At 43.4% G+C, this 20,000-nt stretch overlaps 2 protein-coding genes across 2 annotated transcripts in view; one reads left to right on the forward strand and one right to left on the reverse strand.

Moving 5' to 3' along the window:
• The window catches only part of lrrk2 (leucine-rich repeat kinase 2), a 33,319-nt gene extending 28,847 nt beyond the window's left edge, over positions 1-4,472 (reverse strand). The window contains exons 1-5 of the mRNA XM_030790529.1: positions 4,328-4,472; positions 3,983-4,065; positions 3,781-3,890; positions 2,773-2,861; positions 510-644 (exon numbers count right to left, since the gene is read on the reverse strand). Of these exons, the coding sequence (XP_030646389.1) occupies positions 510-644; positions 2,773-2,861; positions 3,781-3,890; positions 3,983-4,065; positions 4,328-4,472 (562 nt within the window). The remainder of the gene's footprint in view (positions 1-509; positions 645-2,772; positions 2,862-3,780; positions 3,891-3,982; positions 4,066-4,327) is intronic.
• A 1,804-nt stretch (positions 4,473-6,276) lies between these two features.
• slc2a13b (solute carrier family 2 member 13b) lies at positions 6,277-13,421 on the forward strand. Its single transcript, XM_030790530.1, has 10 exons — positions 6,277-6,799; positions 7,060-7,219; positions 7,580-7,785; positions 7,912-8,020; positions 10,275-10,438; positions 10,854-10,974; positions 11,175-11,300; positions 11,488-11,606; positions 12,451-12,603; positions 13,207-13,421. The coding sequence occupies exons 1-10, from the start codon at positions 6,277-6,279 to the stop codon at positions 13,419-13,421; spliced, it is 1,896 nt and encodes a 631-aa protein (XP_030646390.1).
• Positions 13,422-20,000: the final 6,579 nt, after the last annotated feature.

Genomic DNA, 20,000 nt, shown 5'->3' on the forward strand with positions numbered 1-20,000 from the left:
CAGTCCAAGGCAGTTGGAGTGTTTGGCCTGGCCATTCCAGAAGGACTGATCATCTATCCGTGTCTGATTTTACACCATCACACCTCCAATACAACCAATCAAACTCTGTGCAAGTGAGTGAGAGATTAAGCAGACAAGGCAGTTACCCAGTGAATAAGAGAGTCAATAAGGGTCATACTGAATGAGGGGGTGAGGGAGTGAGTGAGTGAGGGAGTGAGTGAGTGAGGGAGTGAGGGAGTGAGTGAGGGAGTGAGTGAGGGAGTGAGTGAGGGAGAGAGTGAGGGAGTGAGTGAGTGTGTGCGTGAGTGAGTGCGTGCGTGTGTGCGTGCGTGAGTGAGAGCATGAGAAAGAGAGTACGAACAAATGAGCGAGAGAGCGTGAATGCACAGACTCCTCATTCGCTTGTTTGTACACTCTCCCGTTCACTCTCTCATTCATTCTGCCCTTCCATGGCTTGCCAGTGACACTGGGTGAGATATAGAAGATGAAGATGAAGATGAAGATCTCACCTCTCTTCAGAAGCAAATGCAGAGCCTGACATCCCTGCAGCTGAATCTCCGCAAAGTCGGGGAAATTTTTCATCGCCCCCACCACCAGGTCAAAGACATCCTCCATTTCCTCCAGAATCATCATCAGAATCTCGTCTGACAGAAAAACGAGTCCACATGAATGAGCGGCGAATGCCGCACAGTTCGCCCATTCAGCAGCGACACGGATAGAGCCTTCAGCTGAACTCTACTGCTGGTGACCGAAAGGCCATATCATCTCATATTCATTTCTACCTCTGGAATCGATTACTACATATGCAGCCCATGTAACTGGTTAAGAGTGGCTATCACACGCCAATTTTGTGAAGGTTACACTCAATGGCGTACTGTTGTAAAAGGGTCAAAAGTCAAACAGGAAGCCACACAAACTAAACATTGATAAACAGTGAAATGACTGTGCTCTGGGAGTTTACTGTGTGTGTATATAATTAACTTAGAGCAAGGGGAACGCAGTAGATTATCCGCTAGGAGAAAAATGAGCAAAACTGCTGAGAATGATAGTCCCAAGGCTATTGGTCCATAAAACTCTAAAGCGCTTTACAGTAAATTATTGTTGTTTATAATTCAAGCTGTTTCAAGGAATACATGCAGACTGAGCTCAAAGCATGCTTTACAAATGACATATCTGCTTAAAACTGAGTGTAAAAGGGCATTTACTCTGAGATTGTTAAATTAACACTGAGGGTGTTTATAGACTCCACACTCAGTATTCAAATAATCATACTGGATTATGCTGACTCTCTTAGTGTTAATTCAACAATTTCAGAGTTAATTTCACAAGAGGTAATTTTGCTGTTTGTTTTGTCTCATTTGAAACCAGATATATTGGGCAAGACCTCTTGGGTAAGACTGTTTAGTCTCTAGTTGGTCTAGCACAAAATGAGGAGATTATCAGGACTAGAAGCCCAGAATTTTTGTCCTTCAGTGGCTTGTCTTGGTGTGCGTATGTGCGTGTGTGTGTGCGCCAATCTGTGAACAGAACTCTGTTGAGGTCAAGCTAAACTGTGGTATTAAAGTCATCAGGTTTTAGTCTGGTCTAATCACCTATATGGAATTTGTAGCTCTTATATTTTTCCAGTTGCTGGTGAGTATTACTGATCGTGAGGGCCATCGGGGTGTCCTGGGGTAGCAGAGGGATTCAGGAACAAGAAAGCCTGTGGCCAGAATCAGTCTTGATGGTTTGAAGCTGCTCTTTGGCAGGGACCACTGTGGTGTTGTCTTTGACTGAGTGCCTGCTTTTTGTGCAGTTCTGTTGGTGTAATGACTGAGTACTAGCTCTCTGGGCAGTTATGCTGGTGTACTGACTGAATGAGTACTAGCTCTCTGGGCAGTTACGCTGGTGTACTGACTGAATGAGTACTAGCTCTCTGGGCAGTTATGCTGGTGTACTGAATGAGTGCCTGCTCTCTGGGCAGTTATGCTGGTGTACTGACTGAATGAGTACTAGCTCTCTGGGCAGTTATGCTGGTGTACTGACTGAGTACTAGCTCTCTGGGCAGTTACGCTGGTGTACTGACTGAGTGCCTGCTCTCTGGGCAGTTATGCTGGTGTACTGACTGAATGAGTACTAGCTCTCTGGGCAGTTATGCTGGTGTACTGACTGAGTACTAGCTCTCTGGGCAGTTACGCTGGTGTACTGACTGAGTGCCTGCTCTCTGGGCAGTTATGCTGGTGTACTGACTGAGTGCCTGCTCTCTGGGCAGTTATGCTGGTGTACTGACTGAATGCCTGCTCTCTGGGCAGTTATGCTGGTGTACTGACTGAGTGCCTGCTCTCTGGGCAGTTATGCTGGTGTACTGACTGAGCGCTTGCTCTCTGGGCTGTTACGCTGGTGTACTGACTGAGTGCCTGCTCTCTGGGCAGTTATGCTGGTGTACTGAATGAGTACTAGCTCTCTGGGCAGTTACGCTGGTGTACTGACTGAGTGCCTGCTCTCTGGGCAGTTATGCTGGTGTACTGAATGAGTACTAGCTCTCTGGGCAGTTATGCTGGTGTGCTGACTGAGTGCCTGCTCTCTGGGCAGTTATGCTGGTGTACTGAATGAGTACTAGCTCTCTGGGCAGTTACGCTGGTGTACTGACTGAGTGCCTGCTCTCTGGGCAGTTATGCTGGTGTACTGAATGAGTACTAGCTCTCTGGGCAGTTATGCTGGTGTGCTGACTGAGTGCCTGCTCTCTGGGCAGTTATGCTGGTGTACCGTGAAGGAGAGGGGGAAGAAGTTTACCTGATCTGAGAAGAGCAGAGAGAGTCTGCAGCCCCATTTGCGTCACATCACTGTCTCCACTGTAGCGAGACAGCACCTTCAGAATCTGTCTACAGGCAGACACACACACACACACACACACAAACACACGTACACATACACACACACACACACACATACACAACAAACATATTTACATAAAAACATACAGTCTATATTTGCTCTATATATGTGCTATATGTACTTTTAGAAATACTCGTTCAGAAATGCACACTATAAAAGCATATATGTACACAAACACAAAACACACATTTAACACAAAAAAATGTTCATGCCCACAACATATGCAACAAGGCACATATTTTAAAATTGCACACACACACACACACAAACACACATAAGCATGGAAGGGAGAAAAAACCCACACACGCACACAAAACGCCTGCACACACACACCAGTAGACCCTCACCCATAGACACTCACGCACAAAACAAAAAGAGCAAAACTCTCAGGTAAAGACTCAGACTTAGTGCAAACACTTGATGCTGTCAAATATCTTAGTTGAAAGTTTTATCAGTGGTTTCTCCTGGAGCTAGAAAAATTCTTTCCTCGTGAACGTCTGGTGACACACCTGTACAGAGCCAATGTTGGTTTTACTTTTCCTTTCAAAAAGGACTGCATGACTAAACGAGTAGGCTGATTAATGTTTAGCTTTATATGTTCAGGTGAAAGTATACTGTCAGCAGAGTTACAGAAATGTTTTGAGCAAATGATTTTGGACCAAATTAGGCAAGTAACTGTGCACCAAATCAAGGCTGATGTACTCTTGTTGTCATATAGCCTACTTTAATACTCTTCCTTTCAACAGAAGTTTTCAGTATCTGAGATTTTTTTTTTTATTAGTGATGGTTTATCTGCAATATTTTTTGTAATGACGATTTATGACACAGAAACGAACAGCAAAGATCTCTTTCTGTGGGTTATATACACTTATCTCGGTAGTTCTGGGGGGGCATGCATACACTTACTGGTTAACGCCAATGATTTCCCAATCCGTCTCTGTTTCTAATGGTCTGGCCAGTTCATCTAACGTGCCTGGGCATATTTCGATCAGTCGACATAGAAGATACCATCCAACCTGTGACAGAAATAAGTTGTTTCATCGTTAATGGGTATTAAAAAAAACCCCGACGCGGTCGACATTCAGATGAAGCAGAGCGCTGCGGTTACCTGCTGAATCCTTCTGCTCGTGATGTACAACGACAAAACCAACATCAGCGGGACATGGACCGATTTGTCTTTGAACAACTCCTCTGCCCAAAACAGTGAGAGACAGGGAGAGGAAATAGCCTAATTAGATAGCATCTTTCACAGAATAAAAATATCACTAAATAGAAAACTGGTTTAAAGTCTTCACAGATACGGCGCTATAAATAGTCACACCGAAACTATAAAGTCTTAGTTATACCTCAGAGGACTTTTGTGACAGCGAGAAAGAATGTTTATCGTGTTATAACCTTTTTTTTCCAACACATAAATATGATTTAGCTAAATTGTGGCATAAACGCGCTGAACTCTTACCACAGTATTTGGTGTAGGTGAGAGAAAGAAGATCGTCGATTATTTGAACCATTGTACTTAATTGCTTTCCTTCCTGTATGTTGTTCAGTCGGACTAACAACTTCTTCAGTCGTTCTTCCAACTCCTCTTTGTTATCCATGGTCCTGTTTTTCTCAAATGTTTTCACCAAGGCTACAGTGACGGCAAAACAATTTGCAGTGCAGAATAACCCATCTTTACAAATGCTTTATAGTGCTCAAAGCATAATTCTCTGAGCTATGTTGAACACAGAACGCCTTGGTACAAAATGAATGACCCTATATCTATGTCATTCTGATCTGTCCATCCGTAGTTCCCGATATTTTGTCCCAGTATGAAGTGAAAGCTGCCCAGAGTCCCAACACATGTCGTCTGCAGGCGTGACCACAGCAAAACTCCAACCGATCATATGACTACTGTAACTCGCCTCAAACTTCCTGCCAGGCAACTGCAGAGCAGAGGCTGGTGGAAAAGAACACAGTTCTTAATCTCAAAACGGAGGTTTAGAAATTGTCGGCCGAACGAGGTACGTTCTCAGTTGGGAAATATTTTGTGTTTGTGATTCTTAGGACACATTGTTCTACGTTATTTCTTTAGTCCTAATGATGAAAAGCTTCGCTTGGATTGCAGATATACAACTGATCTGGAAACACTTAGCCTTATCAATAACAAGCACCGATGGTTCCTGTATGATTTTGCGCCTAACTGAAACTTTCAACAACCGTTTGATAAACAGCGCTGTAAGTTAAATTACATGTGATCACTAAATATTCGAGTTATCAGCATCATGTTTTGACAAACAGTTTGCAAGTGCTCCAATATGTTTTGCACTGATTTTGAATACAGCGTATACTGTGTGCAACCACAAAACACGGCGCCTTTGAATCGCAAAGCGTTCGTATTTATTATATTTATGTGAAGGAATTTATTCTTCTTCTTGTTATCATTATTTATCCGACGATGTACGCTGGTCTGCAACGTTTTAAAAATGTGTAGTGCTTTAAGAGTTTCAGCAAATTTATTCCAAAGAACCTCAAGTTAGAAAAGACGCGTAACTCTCGAGCCTCTTCCCTGTTGAGTCACGAGTCAGACGTTGGAGCATCCTATTGGTGTAAAATGTCGTAAGCGCAGAGAAAGTGGAAGCCTATGATGCGAATATGGGCTTGCAGATTTTGGAATACGTTAATGTCATTAACTTCTCATTTGTATAACAGAATGAGTTACATCGTTGGTTAATAAGATTGAATAGAATGTGTTGATTACGACTTGGTTTTCCAATACGTCGATGTCATGCTTATGATATTCAGCCACGTTTAGCTATAATGCTAGCTATTTTGCACGAATGTGTAAAGCATTACAGAACAATGTCCTCCAGTATTATACCCTCAAATCTAGTATAAATTAGTTCAATCCGAGCTCAGTTGTGTTCGAATGCCAGGCTATCTCTGACAGCAAGCTTTGTCGACAAACTTAGTGTGTAACCTTTTGGGATTTATGTGTTGAAAGCTACTGCCCTACGCACAGAACTATATTGTACACGGTAAGCTATAGGCTACAGTCAGTGGGCTTGGCAAAAACGCGACTATGGGTTCTATATTCCACGTAGAAGACACGCCCCGTAGTGACGAAATACATCTAACTCATCTGCATGTTGTAGTCACGGACAATCTATGATTTACTCAAACTAAACCTATGACTGTTGGTTTGTTTGTCCTTTCACAGCCGGATTCAGCTGAAAGCGCGCACGGATTATTTCGTTTGTTATGCCCCATAACTCAAATAATGCGTGCTTTTACAGTCTAGCTTTGCTTGGAATGCGATATGTCGGAAGAGCAAACGGGGACACTAGTGTCTCGTGCGTAACTTGGCGAGCTGTTTCTTCTTGTTTTGTTCAAACTTCATAGCTGTTGTCGTTGTTTATTTTTATGACCCATCACTTAGGTGACAATGAGTATAAACTACGTAGTATGGACGAGGTGATTGGTGAAAGGGGAAAGGTGGAAGATGAGCGTAGTCTCATCAGAGCGCCATCCAGGTCGAGCGTCAAGAGTCCAACAAATGCTGAGGCCACTACCGGAGATCCCACTTTATCCTCTCGGCGGACTTCTCACCAAGATGTCACACCGGGGTTCGTGTATATCCTTGCCTTTTTCTCCGCCCTCGGTGGCTTCCTCTTTGGCTATGACACCGGGGTGGTGTCGGGTGCGATGCTTCTACTTAAGAAAGAGATGAACTTGAGCGCGTTTTGGCAGGAGCTTCTGGTATCCAGCACTGTGGGAGCCGCCGCGGTGTCCGCTTTGGCAGGCGGCTATCTGAACGGGCATTTCGGACGGAGGAAATGCATCCTGCTGGCTAGTTTCATCTTCTCGGCGGGTGGACTCATCTTAAGCTTGGCCCCCACCAAAGAGGTCCTTCTTTGTGGTAGAATCATCGTCGGTCTTGGTTTGGGTAAGTCATGTTGGCTTAGTATTCCAACGTCATTAGAGAGCATCTTCAGCCTTCGATGACAGGTTTGGGGACAGTTCATACATTGAAGTTCCTTTGAGGTACCTTGAGATTAACTCTGTCCCAGCTCACAGTTCTTGTTCAGGGCCTTGGCAACACTTTTTAAAGTTCAGAGCAACACGCAGGACTTTGAATATCTCAGTTATTCACAAACACTAGCTTAGCTTTAGTCGTGCTGACTTCCTAATTTCCCCCTCCTGCAGGCATTGCCTCAATGACTGTACCAGTCTACATAGCTGAGGTCTCTCCTCCTCAGCGTCGGGGTCAGCTGGTCACCATCAACACACTCTTCATCACTGGTGGTCAGTTCATTGCCAGCTTAGTGGATGGAGGTTTCAGCTATCTGCAGAAGGACGGGTGGAGGTAGGAAGCAGGTGTAGCGGCGCGATTACACACTCCGCCACAGAACATCTTCATTTTGCTGTCCCTCTTTCTCTCTCTCTCTTTCTCTCTCTCTCTCTCCCTCTCTCTCTCTCTCTCTCCCTCTCACCCCTCTTTCTCCGGCGTTCCTTTTTGACATCTGGTGAAGAATATGAATGGATGTATGGATACTCTTATATATTATTTTTTTCACAAATGCTAACTCTTTGTCTTGTTTTTCATGCTTTAATTGACTTTAGTCTTTTGGTCTATCTGTGTGTGTCTGTATGTGTATGTTCATATCTGTGTGTGTGTGTGTGTATCTGTGTGTGTGTGTATCTGTGTGTGTGTGTGCGCGCGCAGGTACATGCTGGGCTTGTCTGTGGTTCCCGCTCTGCTGCAGTTCGCAGGGTTCCTCTGTTTGCCTGAGAGTCCTCGCTGGCTCCTGCAGAAAGGTTTTACCCAGAAGGCTCGGCAGGTACTCAGTCAAATGCGGGGCTCTGAGAATATCGATGAAGAGTACGACAGCATCATGACTAACATAGAGGAAGAGGAGAGAGACTCGGATGGTGCGAAGAACACACACACACACACACACACACAGTCTCAGATACACAGTTTCTACCGTCAGGTTGAACACACATGTAGTACACTGACTGACTGTTGAACTGATGGCTTTATTTATCCTGTCTTAGGTGGTGTGGTGATCTGGCGTATTGTGAAGTGTGCTCCCACACGCCGGGCTCTCATTGTGGGCTGTGGCCTACAGATGTTCCAGCAGCTCTCGGGAATCAACACTGTCATGTGCGTTAGACATTAACCCTAGCACACACACACACACACACACACACATATCAGAGATACCGCATAAACCCAGGCACACGCCTCACACCTGTCTAAACTTAACACACACATATCAGAGATACTGCACAAACCCAGACGCACATCACACTCCTGTAAACGCAACACACACACATATCAGAGATGCTACACAAATCTAGACCCACTGCACACACGTTTAACCCAAAATACATGTTAGGAACACTGTACATACCCAGACCCACACCACACACGTCTAACTCAACACATGTGTCAGAGATGCTGCACAAACCCAACACAATCCACACTTCTTAGAGACACTGTCCAAACCTGGACACACAAAACACACATCTGACGCCAGCACACATGTATCAGAGACACTGTCCAAACCTGGACACACAAAACATACATCTGAAGCCAGCACACATGTATCAGAGACACTGTCCAAACCTGGACACACAAAACACACATCTGAAGCCAGCACACATGTATCAGAGACACTGTCCAAACCTGGACACACAAAACACACATCTGACGCCAGCACACATGTATCAGAGACACTGTCCAAACCTGGACACACAAAACACACATCTGACGCCAGCACACATGTATCAGAGACACTGTCCAAACCTGGACACACAAAACACACATCTGAAGCCAGCACACATGTATCAGAGACACTGTCCAAACCTGGACACACAAAACACACATCTGAAGCCAGCACACATGTATCAGAGACACTGTCCAAACCTGGACACACAAAACACACATCTGACGCCAGCACACATGTATCAGAGACACTGTCCAAACCTGGACACACAAAACACACATCTGACGCCAGCACGCATGTATCAGAGACACTGTCCAAATCCAGACACACAAAACACACATCTGAAGCCAGCACACATGTATCAGAGACACTGTCCAAACCTGGACACACAAAACACACATCTGACGCCAGCACACATGTATCAGAGACACTGTCCAAACCTGGACACACAAAACACACATCTGACGCCAGCACACATGTATCAGAGACACTGTCCAAACCTGGACACACAAAACACACATCTGAAGCCAGCACACATGTATCAGAGACACTGTCCAAACCTGGACACACAAAACACACATCTGAAGCCAGCACACATGTATCAGAGACACTGTCCAAACCTGGACACACAAAACACACATCTGACGCCAGCACACATGTATCAGAGACACTGTCCAAACCTGGACACACAAAACACACATCTGACGCCAGCACGCATGTATCAGAGACACTGTCCAAATCCAGACACACAAAACACACATCTGAAGCCAGCACACATGTATCAGAGACACTGTCCAAACCTGGACACACAAAACACACATCTGACGCCAGCACACATGTATCAGAGACACTGTCCAAACCTGGACACACAAAACACACATCTGAAGCCAGCACACATGTATCAGAGACACTGTCCAAACCCAGACACACAAAACACACATCTGACGCCAGCACACATGTATCAGAGACACTGTCCAAACCTGGACACACAAAACACACATCTGAAGCCAGCACACATGTATCAGAGACACTGTCCAAACCTGGACACACAAAACACACATCTGAAGCCAGCACACATGTATCAGAGACACTGTCCAAACCTGGACACACAAAACACACATCTGAAGCCAGCACACATGTATCAGAGACACTGTCCAAACCTGGACACACAAAACACACATCTGAAGCCAGCACACATGTATCAGAGACACTGTCCAAACCCAGACATAGTGGAGAGTCAGCCAAGTGGAAAACCAGCAGACTGAAGTTTATAGCCGTCAGTCCACGGGTTACAGAGTAGAGATGCATTTCCACCAGAAAATGTGAATGTGTTTGCACCACACCGTCAGTTTCCCTTTGCAGAGCAAAAGACCATTGAATCCAACTATCGACTGCCGATGGGTGTAGACCCTCATCGTACCACTAGAGGCGTAAAACCTTCCCCAGTCATTTTCAATGGGAAAATAAGCAATTAAAAATGGCAATTAAAAAAAAAATCAAGTGGACCAATCAATTGGCTGTATACAAGCGCACTACACAGCGTATTATCATTACAGTTTTCTGCCACTGTAATTACGGTAGAAGTTCAGGCGCTTTGAACACCAAGGATGAATCATTTACTGGATCACACTGAACAACCTCTCTTTCTGTCTCTCTTTCTCCTTTCTCTTTCTGTCTTTTCTCTCGTAGGTACTACAGCGCCACCATCCTGCAGATGTCGGGGGTGCGGGATGATAAGATGGCCATTTGGCTGGCGGCTGCCACCGCTTTCACCAACTTCCTCTTCACGCTGGTCGGGGTGTGGCTCGTGGAACGGGTGGGGCGCAGGAAGCTGACATTGGGCAGCATCGTTGGTAAGAGCAGAGTTAAGTTAAAGACCACCTCCTGGTGGCCATTGTCAACACCCCCTGTCTCAGTACTAACAGGTTAATCTTCTGACAGTATATTGTTCCCGCATTAAGCATTTGTGTCGAGTGTTCTTTAAAGGCTTACGTATTGCAAACAAGGTACACAAACATGAGCCTGAAATGACTCCACACACAACTTGAAACTGTTTGTGTATGATAAGATGTTGGTAAGGGTTCAATACGGAAATAATGTTGTAAATGAAATCAAAGACAAACAAAGACTGTTGTCTTTTGGAGTATACTGACTCCAAAGTCTGCCCTGAGGGCTAATGTGTTAAATCTGAAAGAAGGTGAACAGTAGCAGAACTGTAAAAAATCCTTACCATGTTTGTTTTTTTTTGTTTTGTTTTGTTTGTCTCAGGTACCGGTCTAAGTCTTATGGTTCTGGCTGTTGGATTCTTGCTCTCTGCTCAGGCCTCCCCTCCAGTGACCTTTCACCCCAGTGACCCGAACTTGTTGAACTCCACCTGTGTGCGTTATGGGTGAGTGTGACCAGGTCAAAGGCCACTCGCATGACCTCGGTCTGTCTGGATCTGTTACTGATTAGTGACTGACACTGTTGATTGTCTGCGTTAGTTAATGCAGAGACATGGTTTGAAATGCATGCAGTATGAGTGTGAGGTATGGGAGTGTGGTACCGAGGTGAACAGTAAACTTAGCCTGCCGAATTTCCTGACGCCAGGGTGTGTGAGCCCTGCATGCTGGACCCAGACTGTGGATTCTGTTACCGTGAGAACGCCACAGCCATCTTTGACTCCTCCTGCGTCCCTGTCAATCAAGCCAATACAGAGGAGGCTATCTGGGGCAGGTGAGCTTCTCATCGCTTGGCAACCGCAGGTGTAACATAATGCAGATACACAGCGGTATCATAAAGGTAACAGAAGCACAGAGAAAAATGAGAGGACAAAACAAAAACACAAAACTATATCAGAGGAATATTTGCATATAAAACCCAGTCTCTGGTGTATATCTGTGTGACATTTCTCTCTGTTCAGGTGTTCTAACGGCACCAATGAGGTGACAGGTGCATTCTGGGCCTATAACTACTGCCCCACATCTTACTCGTGGATCGTTTTGTTAGGTCTGATCCTCTATCTGGCCTTTTTTGCCCCAGGTGAGACACCGCCTTTTTCTCCATGTTCTGTGTCCTCTCCTCTTTTCTCTCTGTTGACGTGCATCTTTCCTTAAAAGTCAGCGTGGCCTTTAAGCTTTAGTATTTTTGGGGGTTTTTAGGTGGCAGTTCTCTGTTGTGTGACTGGAGATGATATTGGCTTGAATGGTGTTACAGTACCTTCTTCCATATCAAATCATTCTGTTTAGTTGTTTGGTCTAAGATTTCTGCTTAGAACGGATTTTCCTTGTGATACACTGGAGTTTGGAGTTTAACTGGAGTTTGGCATACACACCCGGTATCTGTGGTGAGTCATTGTGTTTGGACAGTGTTGGTCTATGCTCTTGGCGCGGTGTATATTATGGGTGTAATGTATGTGTTTGTGTGACTGCATATGACACTGTCTGTATGTGTTGGAAAAGAGACCACACCTTAGACCTCTGTGTGTGTGTGTGTGTGTGTGTGTGTGTGTGTGTGTGTGTGTGTGTGTGTCTCGTAATCAAGCTTTAGATCTGTGTTTGCCAAAATTTTGTCAGTATATATAGAGACTCATATTAATGCATAGAATTTCCGCTTTTACTCCATGAAAGCTTCCCCTATTGTTTGTTTTTTTTATATGAGAGAGGAAGTGTATTTAAGGGAAAAGGAATTAGAACAATACGATCAGGTCCCTGGAGACTGCCCACATCTTTCACTGTGGCCAGAAATAGAGTCTGGAAGCCCATCTCTTGCACAACCCTGGACATGCCCTCAGTGTTTATAGCTCTCTCTCCCTCTGTGTGTGCATGTATGTGTGTGTATGTGCGTGTGTGCGCGCCTGTGTGTGTGGATGTGTGTGTGTCTGTAGGTATGGGCCCCATGCCGTGGACGGTAAACTCTGAGATTTATCCCCTGTGGGCCAGGAGCACAGGGAACGCCTGTTCGGCGGGCGTCAACTGGATCTTCAACGTCCTCGTCTCCCTCACCTTCCTGCACGTCGCCCAGTACCTCACCTACTACGGTGGGTTGTGATCCTTGTCTGAGGTCGTTAAAAACACCGCCCTTTCACCGCCGTCTCTCCCTCTGTCAGCTCGAGCCCCCGAACGCCGACGCTAACAGTCCCCCCCCCCAACCCCCCCACCCATTAGCGCCGTTTCATCTGCTCTCTGATTGGTTGAAATTCTATGTTGTTACAGTGCTTTGAGGTCCCAAGGACTTCTTCAAATTTTAATGCTCATTGATAAGGCCACAATAATTGTTTTGGAACCTGTGTTGCTATGCCAACTACACTTTTTTATTTATTTATTTATTTATTTATTTATTTTAACACAGAATACGTAATTAAGTGTAACAGCTGGTGGATTGTTGGTAACGCAGGTGCCATAACGCTGCAGACCCAAACAAAGGTTTTCTTTCTGTTTTCTGTGAACTGCTCATATTTATGCAGCTCCCAGTTGTGTTTTGCACCGTTGCTTATCTCGTCGCACAAAACGCTGAGTTGTTTTTTGGTGTCGTCATCACAGGGCTCCTCAGCATCTCAGGCCCTTTGTTTTCAGTGGAGTTCTTTTTGTTCCTCCGAACCAAAACACGACTAATAGTGTTGCTGTGGTTCTGTCCCGTTCAGGTGCGTTCTTTATGTACTCGGGCCTGGCTCTGCTCGGGTTCCTGTTCGTTTTCGGCTGTCTGCCGGAGACCAAGGGCTGCAGGCTGGAGGAGATCGAGTCCTTGTTCTCACAGCGTCTATGTACCTGCGGTGCCTCCGATGGCCAAAGTGTGCATTACATCAGGGTAAAAGGAGGAAACTATCGCTCTGAGGAAGATGTCTCTGATGAAGAGTAGATGTTGGGGACCTTCTGCTTGCCAGATTCTCTCTCTCTCTCTCTCTCTCTCTCTCTCTCTATTTCTCATTCCCTTTCAGTCTCTCTCTGTCGGTGGTTTTGCAATCAAAGAGCGTCACCTTCTTGATGAGGAGACATGCTGTACACATTCCAGAGACTCAGTCATTCAGTTTGACTCCCAGTGATCAACACAAAGGTTGCTGGGAAAGTAAACGTTAAAATTATACCTCGCCATTCCGGAACTGACCAGATTCTCTTTGTCTGTCACAAAGTTCTAACACACGTGTGTATTAGCTGATTTAAAAAAAAAACCAACAACAACAACAGCACACGGCTCTGTGTGTGTGTTTGTTTTTGTTGTTTTTTGCCTTTTTGATTATTTATAATCAAGGATAAACACTCCAGCTTTAACAGAAGTACAGATTAACACTAACAGTTGAAATATGACATTTTTTACAGTGACACAGTTTTTACAGCTTTTCGTATTAATATTATTTATACAGCACTTATTTTCTGGTCAGAACGTACATTTCACTCTGGAGTACGGTGCGTGGATGTGTGTTTTCTGTTTAAGTTGTCGGGGAGACATTGATTATTGGGAAAACTGTGATTTTTTTTTTTTTACAAGTTTTTTTTTTTTTTTTTGACATTCTAGACCTTCCTGCCTGTGATGCATAGTGGGAGATGTAGTGCATGGATCCTGTTGTTTTTGCATTGCTTCTCGTTCAGTTTCTGGTGGTTCAGTTTCACTTTGGTGATGGTGATGGTCAAAGGTCTTGTATTTGTTGCGTATTAATTGGATTTTGGCACCGTGTGGACAGGCCACTAAATCTGTTAGTGTTACATTTTTTTAGCCTCGTATGGAACTGGGACAGTTACATTATGGTACTCTGGAACCAGACAGTGGAATAGCTTACATAACTGTAAGTATCAGACACAAGATACCTTATGATAATCGGCTGTTTTTTTGCACTCTTGCACAAGTGAATATTAGGAGGTTTCACTGCTGTACAACATGTATTGTAAAAGATGTTTGATTTAATCTAATCAGACGAATCATTATGTTTGTCTTTGGTGTTAAGGCTTTATACGTATGTATATTTTTTCTTACTGAAAGATTGAAATAAAACTGTTATTTTTTTTTTTACTTCAGCTCAGATAATGATGCAGTTTTACTGCGTCATGCGGATTCGCAATCACGAGGGAACCAGCCATTTTCAAAACTATTTTGATATAAGATCAAGCTATTTATTGCTGACAGGTAGAAGCGTGAACTCGGAAGACGCCACCAAATTGCAATATGCATTGACTTTGTTAACAGTTCAGATATTTACAAGGCCCTTTCAGATGGCAGTTTTAATGAGACAGATTAGATTGGGGATACTGTCTCAGAACATAAAGAGAGTAATGTGTCATTACTCATATCTTTGGCAAAATCATTGATCAGAAATAATGGGGTTGGTTTCTAAAATAATGTCAAGACTAGCTTTGTCTTTTTATCTGAGATAAAGTATGCAAATTGTTTATCTCTGGTCATAAAAGGGATGTGTCCTATTCCAAGTAGCTTTACTTCATTTTCTATGTTCAGTGATTTAAAACAGATGATTCAAGAAACGTGTGAATCTGCTAGTGTGAAATCTATGGTGCTTATGGAGTTTCTGCCAAGATCTGATTTTAAAACTGGTACCTGCTGCTGTGTCTTGTGAAATTTACAGACTACACCTAATGGTGTGTGTGTGTGTGTGTGCGCGTGTGTGCGTGTGTGCGTGTGTGTGTGTGTGAAAATGTATACATTAAACATATGAAATATTTTGTGATTTCATATTTGTAGATTATATAATATTTATAGTTATAAATAATCTTATATATTATAATCTAATACAATACTTAAAGTTATAATATATATATATATATATATATATATATATATATATATATATATATAATCTTCTATAAATGACATCTATAGATGATAACTATTTTATAATTTATAATCTTATAATTGATAAGAAGGTCTAAAGGTTCAAATGCCTGTCTTTTTGGGTGGGGTCTGACATTCATGCTCTTTGAATAATTAATCAGTGACATTTGATTTGAATCAGACTCGCTTTTGTTTGTCTGTCTGACCTTTTGTACTCAGATCTTGTTCTCAATAAAAACAAATTGAAAACAAAACAAAACAGTGTTTTATTTCAGTGTTGGTCTCTGACCAGGGTCATTGTCAGACAGTAGGGAGCGGAGTGGGGGAGTAGGTCTCAGGTTGAATCAGGTCCAGTCATTCCGGGCCTGGCTGCTGTTTGGACCCTGTCGCACTGACCCCCACTGACACGTAGCCTTCTTTCACGTATCCCATGACCGCCTGGGCCTGGGCCATCAACTACAGACATCCGGAACACTCCACGCTGTTAAACTACCACCACTGAACATGCGTCTGACTGACTCACCACAGAGCAAAAACACACACACACACACACACACACGTGCGTGCGCGCGCGTATGTATCAAGATATTAATGCATTCTACACATTGTACTGAGGCAGCTTGATGCGGCTCTGCTCTCGTAGGAGACTTCTCAGTTTCCTTTCAAACTGTTATCACATGTCTCTTGTTCATTCAGAGCCCATATTTTGCAACTTAAGAATCTTGCTCTGTTAAGCACAGACACTGCTAAATGCACACTGCTAATTTTAGCATATACTGTATGTATCATTCTGCATACTGTACATGCACATTAGGCCCCACTGCAGTGTAATATTCACACAGTGAATTATATTTATAGTCCAATAAGCCACACAGTCATAAAGTGTGGAGTTCTGCCCTGGTCCAGCAGTAAGATTAGCCTCAGAGTAAAGTTGGCCCTGGGCAGAGGTAATATGAGAGCTGGTAACTAGACACTGCAGTGTAAAAAAGGGGGCCAAGACACAGCTATCAGCACTGAACTCTTTCCCTCTCCGCCCCACAAGACAAGTCCTCCCGTCTGCCCCCAGTCGCTTCCACGCTGGAAAAAAAAATAAAAGCAGGGAAGAAGTCAGTGGAGCCCATGCTGAAACATGTCGCAGACAAGACCTCGCAGCTGAAACAGAACCATGAGATAATGTCTTTACAGCGACTTTATGGCAGCTACATTGGTAAAACAGGGTGAAACTACATAAAATCATCATGCATGCGAAATACGTGGTGATTAGAGTTCTATCGTTTCAAACGTCTACAGCAAAGACCAGCTCGATCTGAAGAATTACATGCAGGTTTAGTCTTGTGAAAAGATATTGAATGATGCAATGCCAAAGTATTGATCTTATAGTCTGGAAATGAGAAAGACCTGAAAATACATATGTACATATATATATATATATATATACACACACACACACACACACACATATATATATATAATCATTTCCTTGAAATCATTCAAGGAAAAGCCCTTAGACCACTTCGTTTTAAATGAGATTTTTTTTCCAAGTTAATCTATAATAGGCCAGTATATACACATTTTTATAAACATAACTTTTATGTTGCTGTGAGGAGTACAGTTATACCTGCTGGCTGCAGAGGGAAAATCTAGACAGCTTGTGTATTTTGCTCGGTTTTGCAGAGGATGTTAATTTGCCTTTCCTCGCGGTAAAATCACCAACTGTTACAACTGCAGAAGTTCGTGCTCCTAACACACGCAATAACAGACCAACCACATGGGGGCGCCCAATGTCACCACTCACCCATTGCTCACAGTACCCTAGCAAACTCGTTCAGCATTCACTGACTTATATTTTATCAAAATCTCTGAGCTGAACGTGAACTAAGAAATTGAAACAAACAAACAAACAACAAAAAAAACCCTTACTTTTAAAATCGGGAAAATGTCCGTTTATATTTATGTGTATATTCTATATGAATAAACTTAGGGTGGTTTGTAAATGTGAACATATGAGAAACATTTGCAAATACTTATTTGAGGCAGTCGTATGATATTTTATGATGGCAAAATGAGACAAAGCAATATATTGATTCTTCTGCGCAGCCTATTATGATGTCAAATCGCTACCTTCTAAGGTACGATTAGAGGGAGGAGTTTGGTGACGCATTGCGGCTCAGAGTTTGTGCATAGCCTACTGAGTGAAACGCTCTCCGGGCCAGCCTTGCACGAGCCAGGGGGCGAGACACTAGCAGGCTGAGCACGCGTTGCTTTGCCTCTCATAACACCTAATGCACTGGTATGCATTTCTGCAAAGCTGCACAACACAATAGCTGCTAACTGTTTGACTGAATCAGATTTCTGATCATGGCAGAAGTGACGCGGAGTTAAGCCAGCGTTGTTAGACGCCCCAACACTCTTTTAGGAGCTGCGCAGTCTTTCGCCTGCCTGCTTGCCGATAGACGGAGCACCTTCAAAACAAATTGATGCACTTATTTTTATGCTATCGCAATCAATAAACACTGGAAGACAGAATCATGTCAGCGGGACAAGACGAAAGCACGGTTCGCGTGGCTCTGAGGTAAGAAGCTGTCATTGTTATGCGCTCTAAGGTGATGCTGATACACTGTTTCATATTTCTCTTGTACAGTATGGTGCCTGGTACTGCCAGCACGCATGTCCATCCAAGCCCAAAGGGACTTGTGTTCTTAAGGCCTGTAGCTTTCCTGTGCCTACATCAGAGTACAAATGTCCCCCAAGATCGTTACGTACAGACAGTCAAATGTATTAAATTCTGTTAAATATAATAGAATCTAACAAGTATTTAAATATTTCCTTCTCTGTTTTAATTTAATCTATTCCTCGAAGCACTTGTAGAGTCGGGGATTCTCTGTAATCTGTGTCTATATGACAGGCTACATGTTGGTATGCTGGCAATATTTTTAATTTAAGTAGTGGTTTGTATCAGTACTCTGGACATACAGCGATGCGACGCTGAGTATGATTGTCTACGAATGATGATGATGTTGGTGATGCAAGCTTTTGGCTGCGTCAGGGATCCTGAAGGTGCACACATGGCAGGTGCGTGTACAGCTGTGTCAGCTCGCAAAGCAGCGACAAGCGGATGATATCATCGTGTCATGACAACCGAGCATTCGGAAACTCAAAGAACTCCTTGTTCCGAGGTGTGGGCTAGTCTTTGTGTCCAGCATCTAGGCTATCAAGCTCGTTACCCGGGTGGACGGTTGAACGGCAGGAAATCGTTGAAAGGAGTGCTTTACTGACAAAGCGATTGTCAGTAGCATCTGTTAAATCGCTCAAGTGTCTCAGCTGATGTAGGAGGAAGAAACCGTTGGTTGATTACGGCTCACAAAGCCACAATAGTCAATCAGACTATTCTGCGATGGCACCGGGAATTTACAGGCGGTTAGATTTCACTGTTTAGCAGGCCTTAGTGTCTTCTTGATTAACAGTCACAACATCATGTTCACTATCTGCTGTCTATAATGAATAATTTATCACAGATTTGTCAATTTAGTCGAAGAAAGAAAGAGTTGTGTCACCCCTCTCGGGTCAGTCTAGTCAGTGTAACTGACTTTCACAGTTAGGAATACAGTTAGTGCCAATAATTTCCATCACCGACACAAATTAAAAAAAAGACTGAAAAAGGCGCGTACAGAAATCCTGTCTACTAAGTGTGTTCAGTTTGCACTAAAGTTAAAGTGGGGTTAAAACAATGGATTTAAGAAAAAGATATTTCAGAAGAGTGCAAAATAATAAAAACTAAGTCAAGACGTAGTGATTTGCGTTCTCCGGTGGACCTACGAAAAATGGACTCACATGACGTGGAAACCTCATTAAAATAATGTTTTGTCAATCTGCGCCTTTATACCCTCCGCATAGAACACTCTGTACTTGGTTTCCCTTTGAAGAACGAGCGAGAAACTCATTATCGGTAGATTCCAGCTATTCATGTTTTTCAGGTCGCTTAGCCATAGCTCAGTAGCTGATAGCTTTGATGACAAATATTTCATGTTAAGAGTTGATAGACAGCAATTTCCTGGCCTCTTTGCTCTAGTAATCGAGCTGTAATTATACAGTGATGAGTAGGTTCAGTGGTAACAGATCCACAGCTGAATGGGAAGCAGTCAGAAGTTCGAGCTACCTTACAAACGTCTGATGGAAAAGAATTCACAAAAAAAAGTCTAGTACGACTGTTGTGTGGTTCACAGCTGAGTTCCAGTTTTAATCTTCAATTGGATTTGAGATGACATTTTGTAGCTGTGTGATAAATTAAAAGAAAGAGAGAAAGAAAAAAGCGCAGTGACTAATATGGTGACTGGTAACTCTTCTCCCTGAAGACATATTCCTAGTCCATTTGCTTGCTTATGATGTAGATCTATGTAAACTGATATCTATCTATCTATCTATCTATCTATCTATCTATCTATCTATCTATCTATCTATCTATCTATTTGTCTGTCTATCTATATGAAACGTCTCTTTATAAGAAAATATATATCTATCCTGATAGGGAGGTAAGACGGACAAGCAGCTGGTTTGAAGTGTTTGACCTGGATGCATTTCTGTCATAAGCACTACCACCACCCAGTCACCCCAGGGGTCACCGCTCCCCTGTCGCAGTAGTGGCTCTGTGACCCAATACGA

This window comes from Chanos chanos, chromosome 13 (genome assembly GCF_902362185.1).
Source record: "Chanos chanos chromosome 13, fChaCha1.1, whole genome shotgun sequence".
NCBI lineage: Eukaryota > Metazoa > Chordata > Actinopteri > Gonorynchiformes > Chanidae > Chanos > Chanos chanos.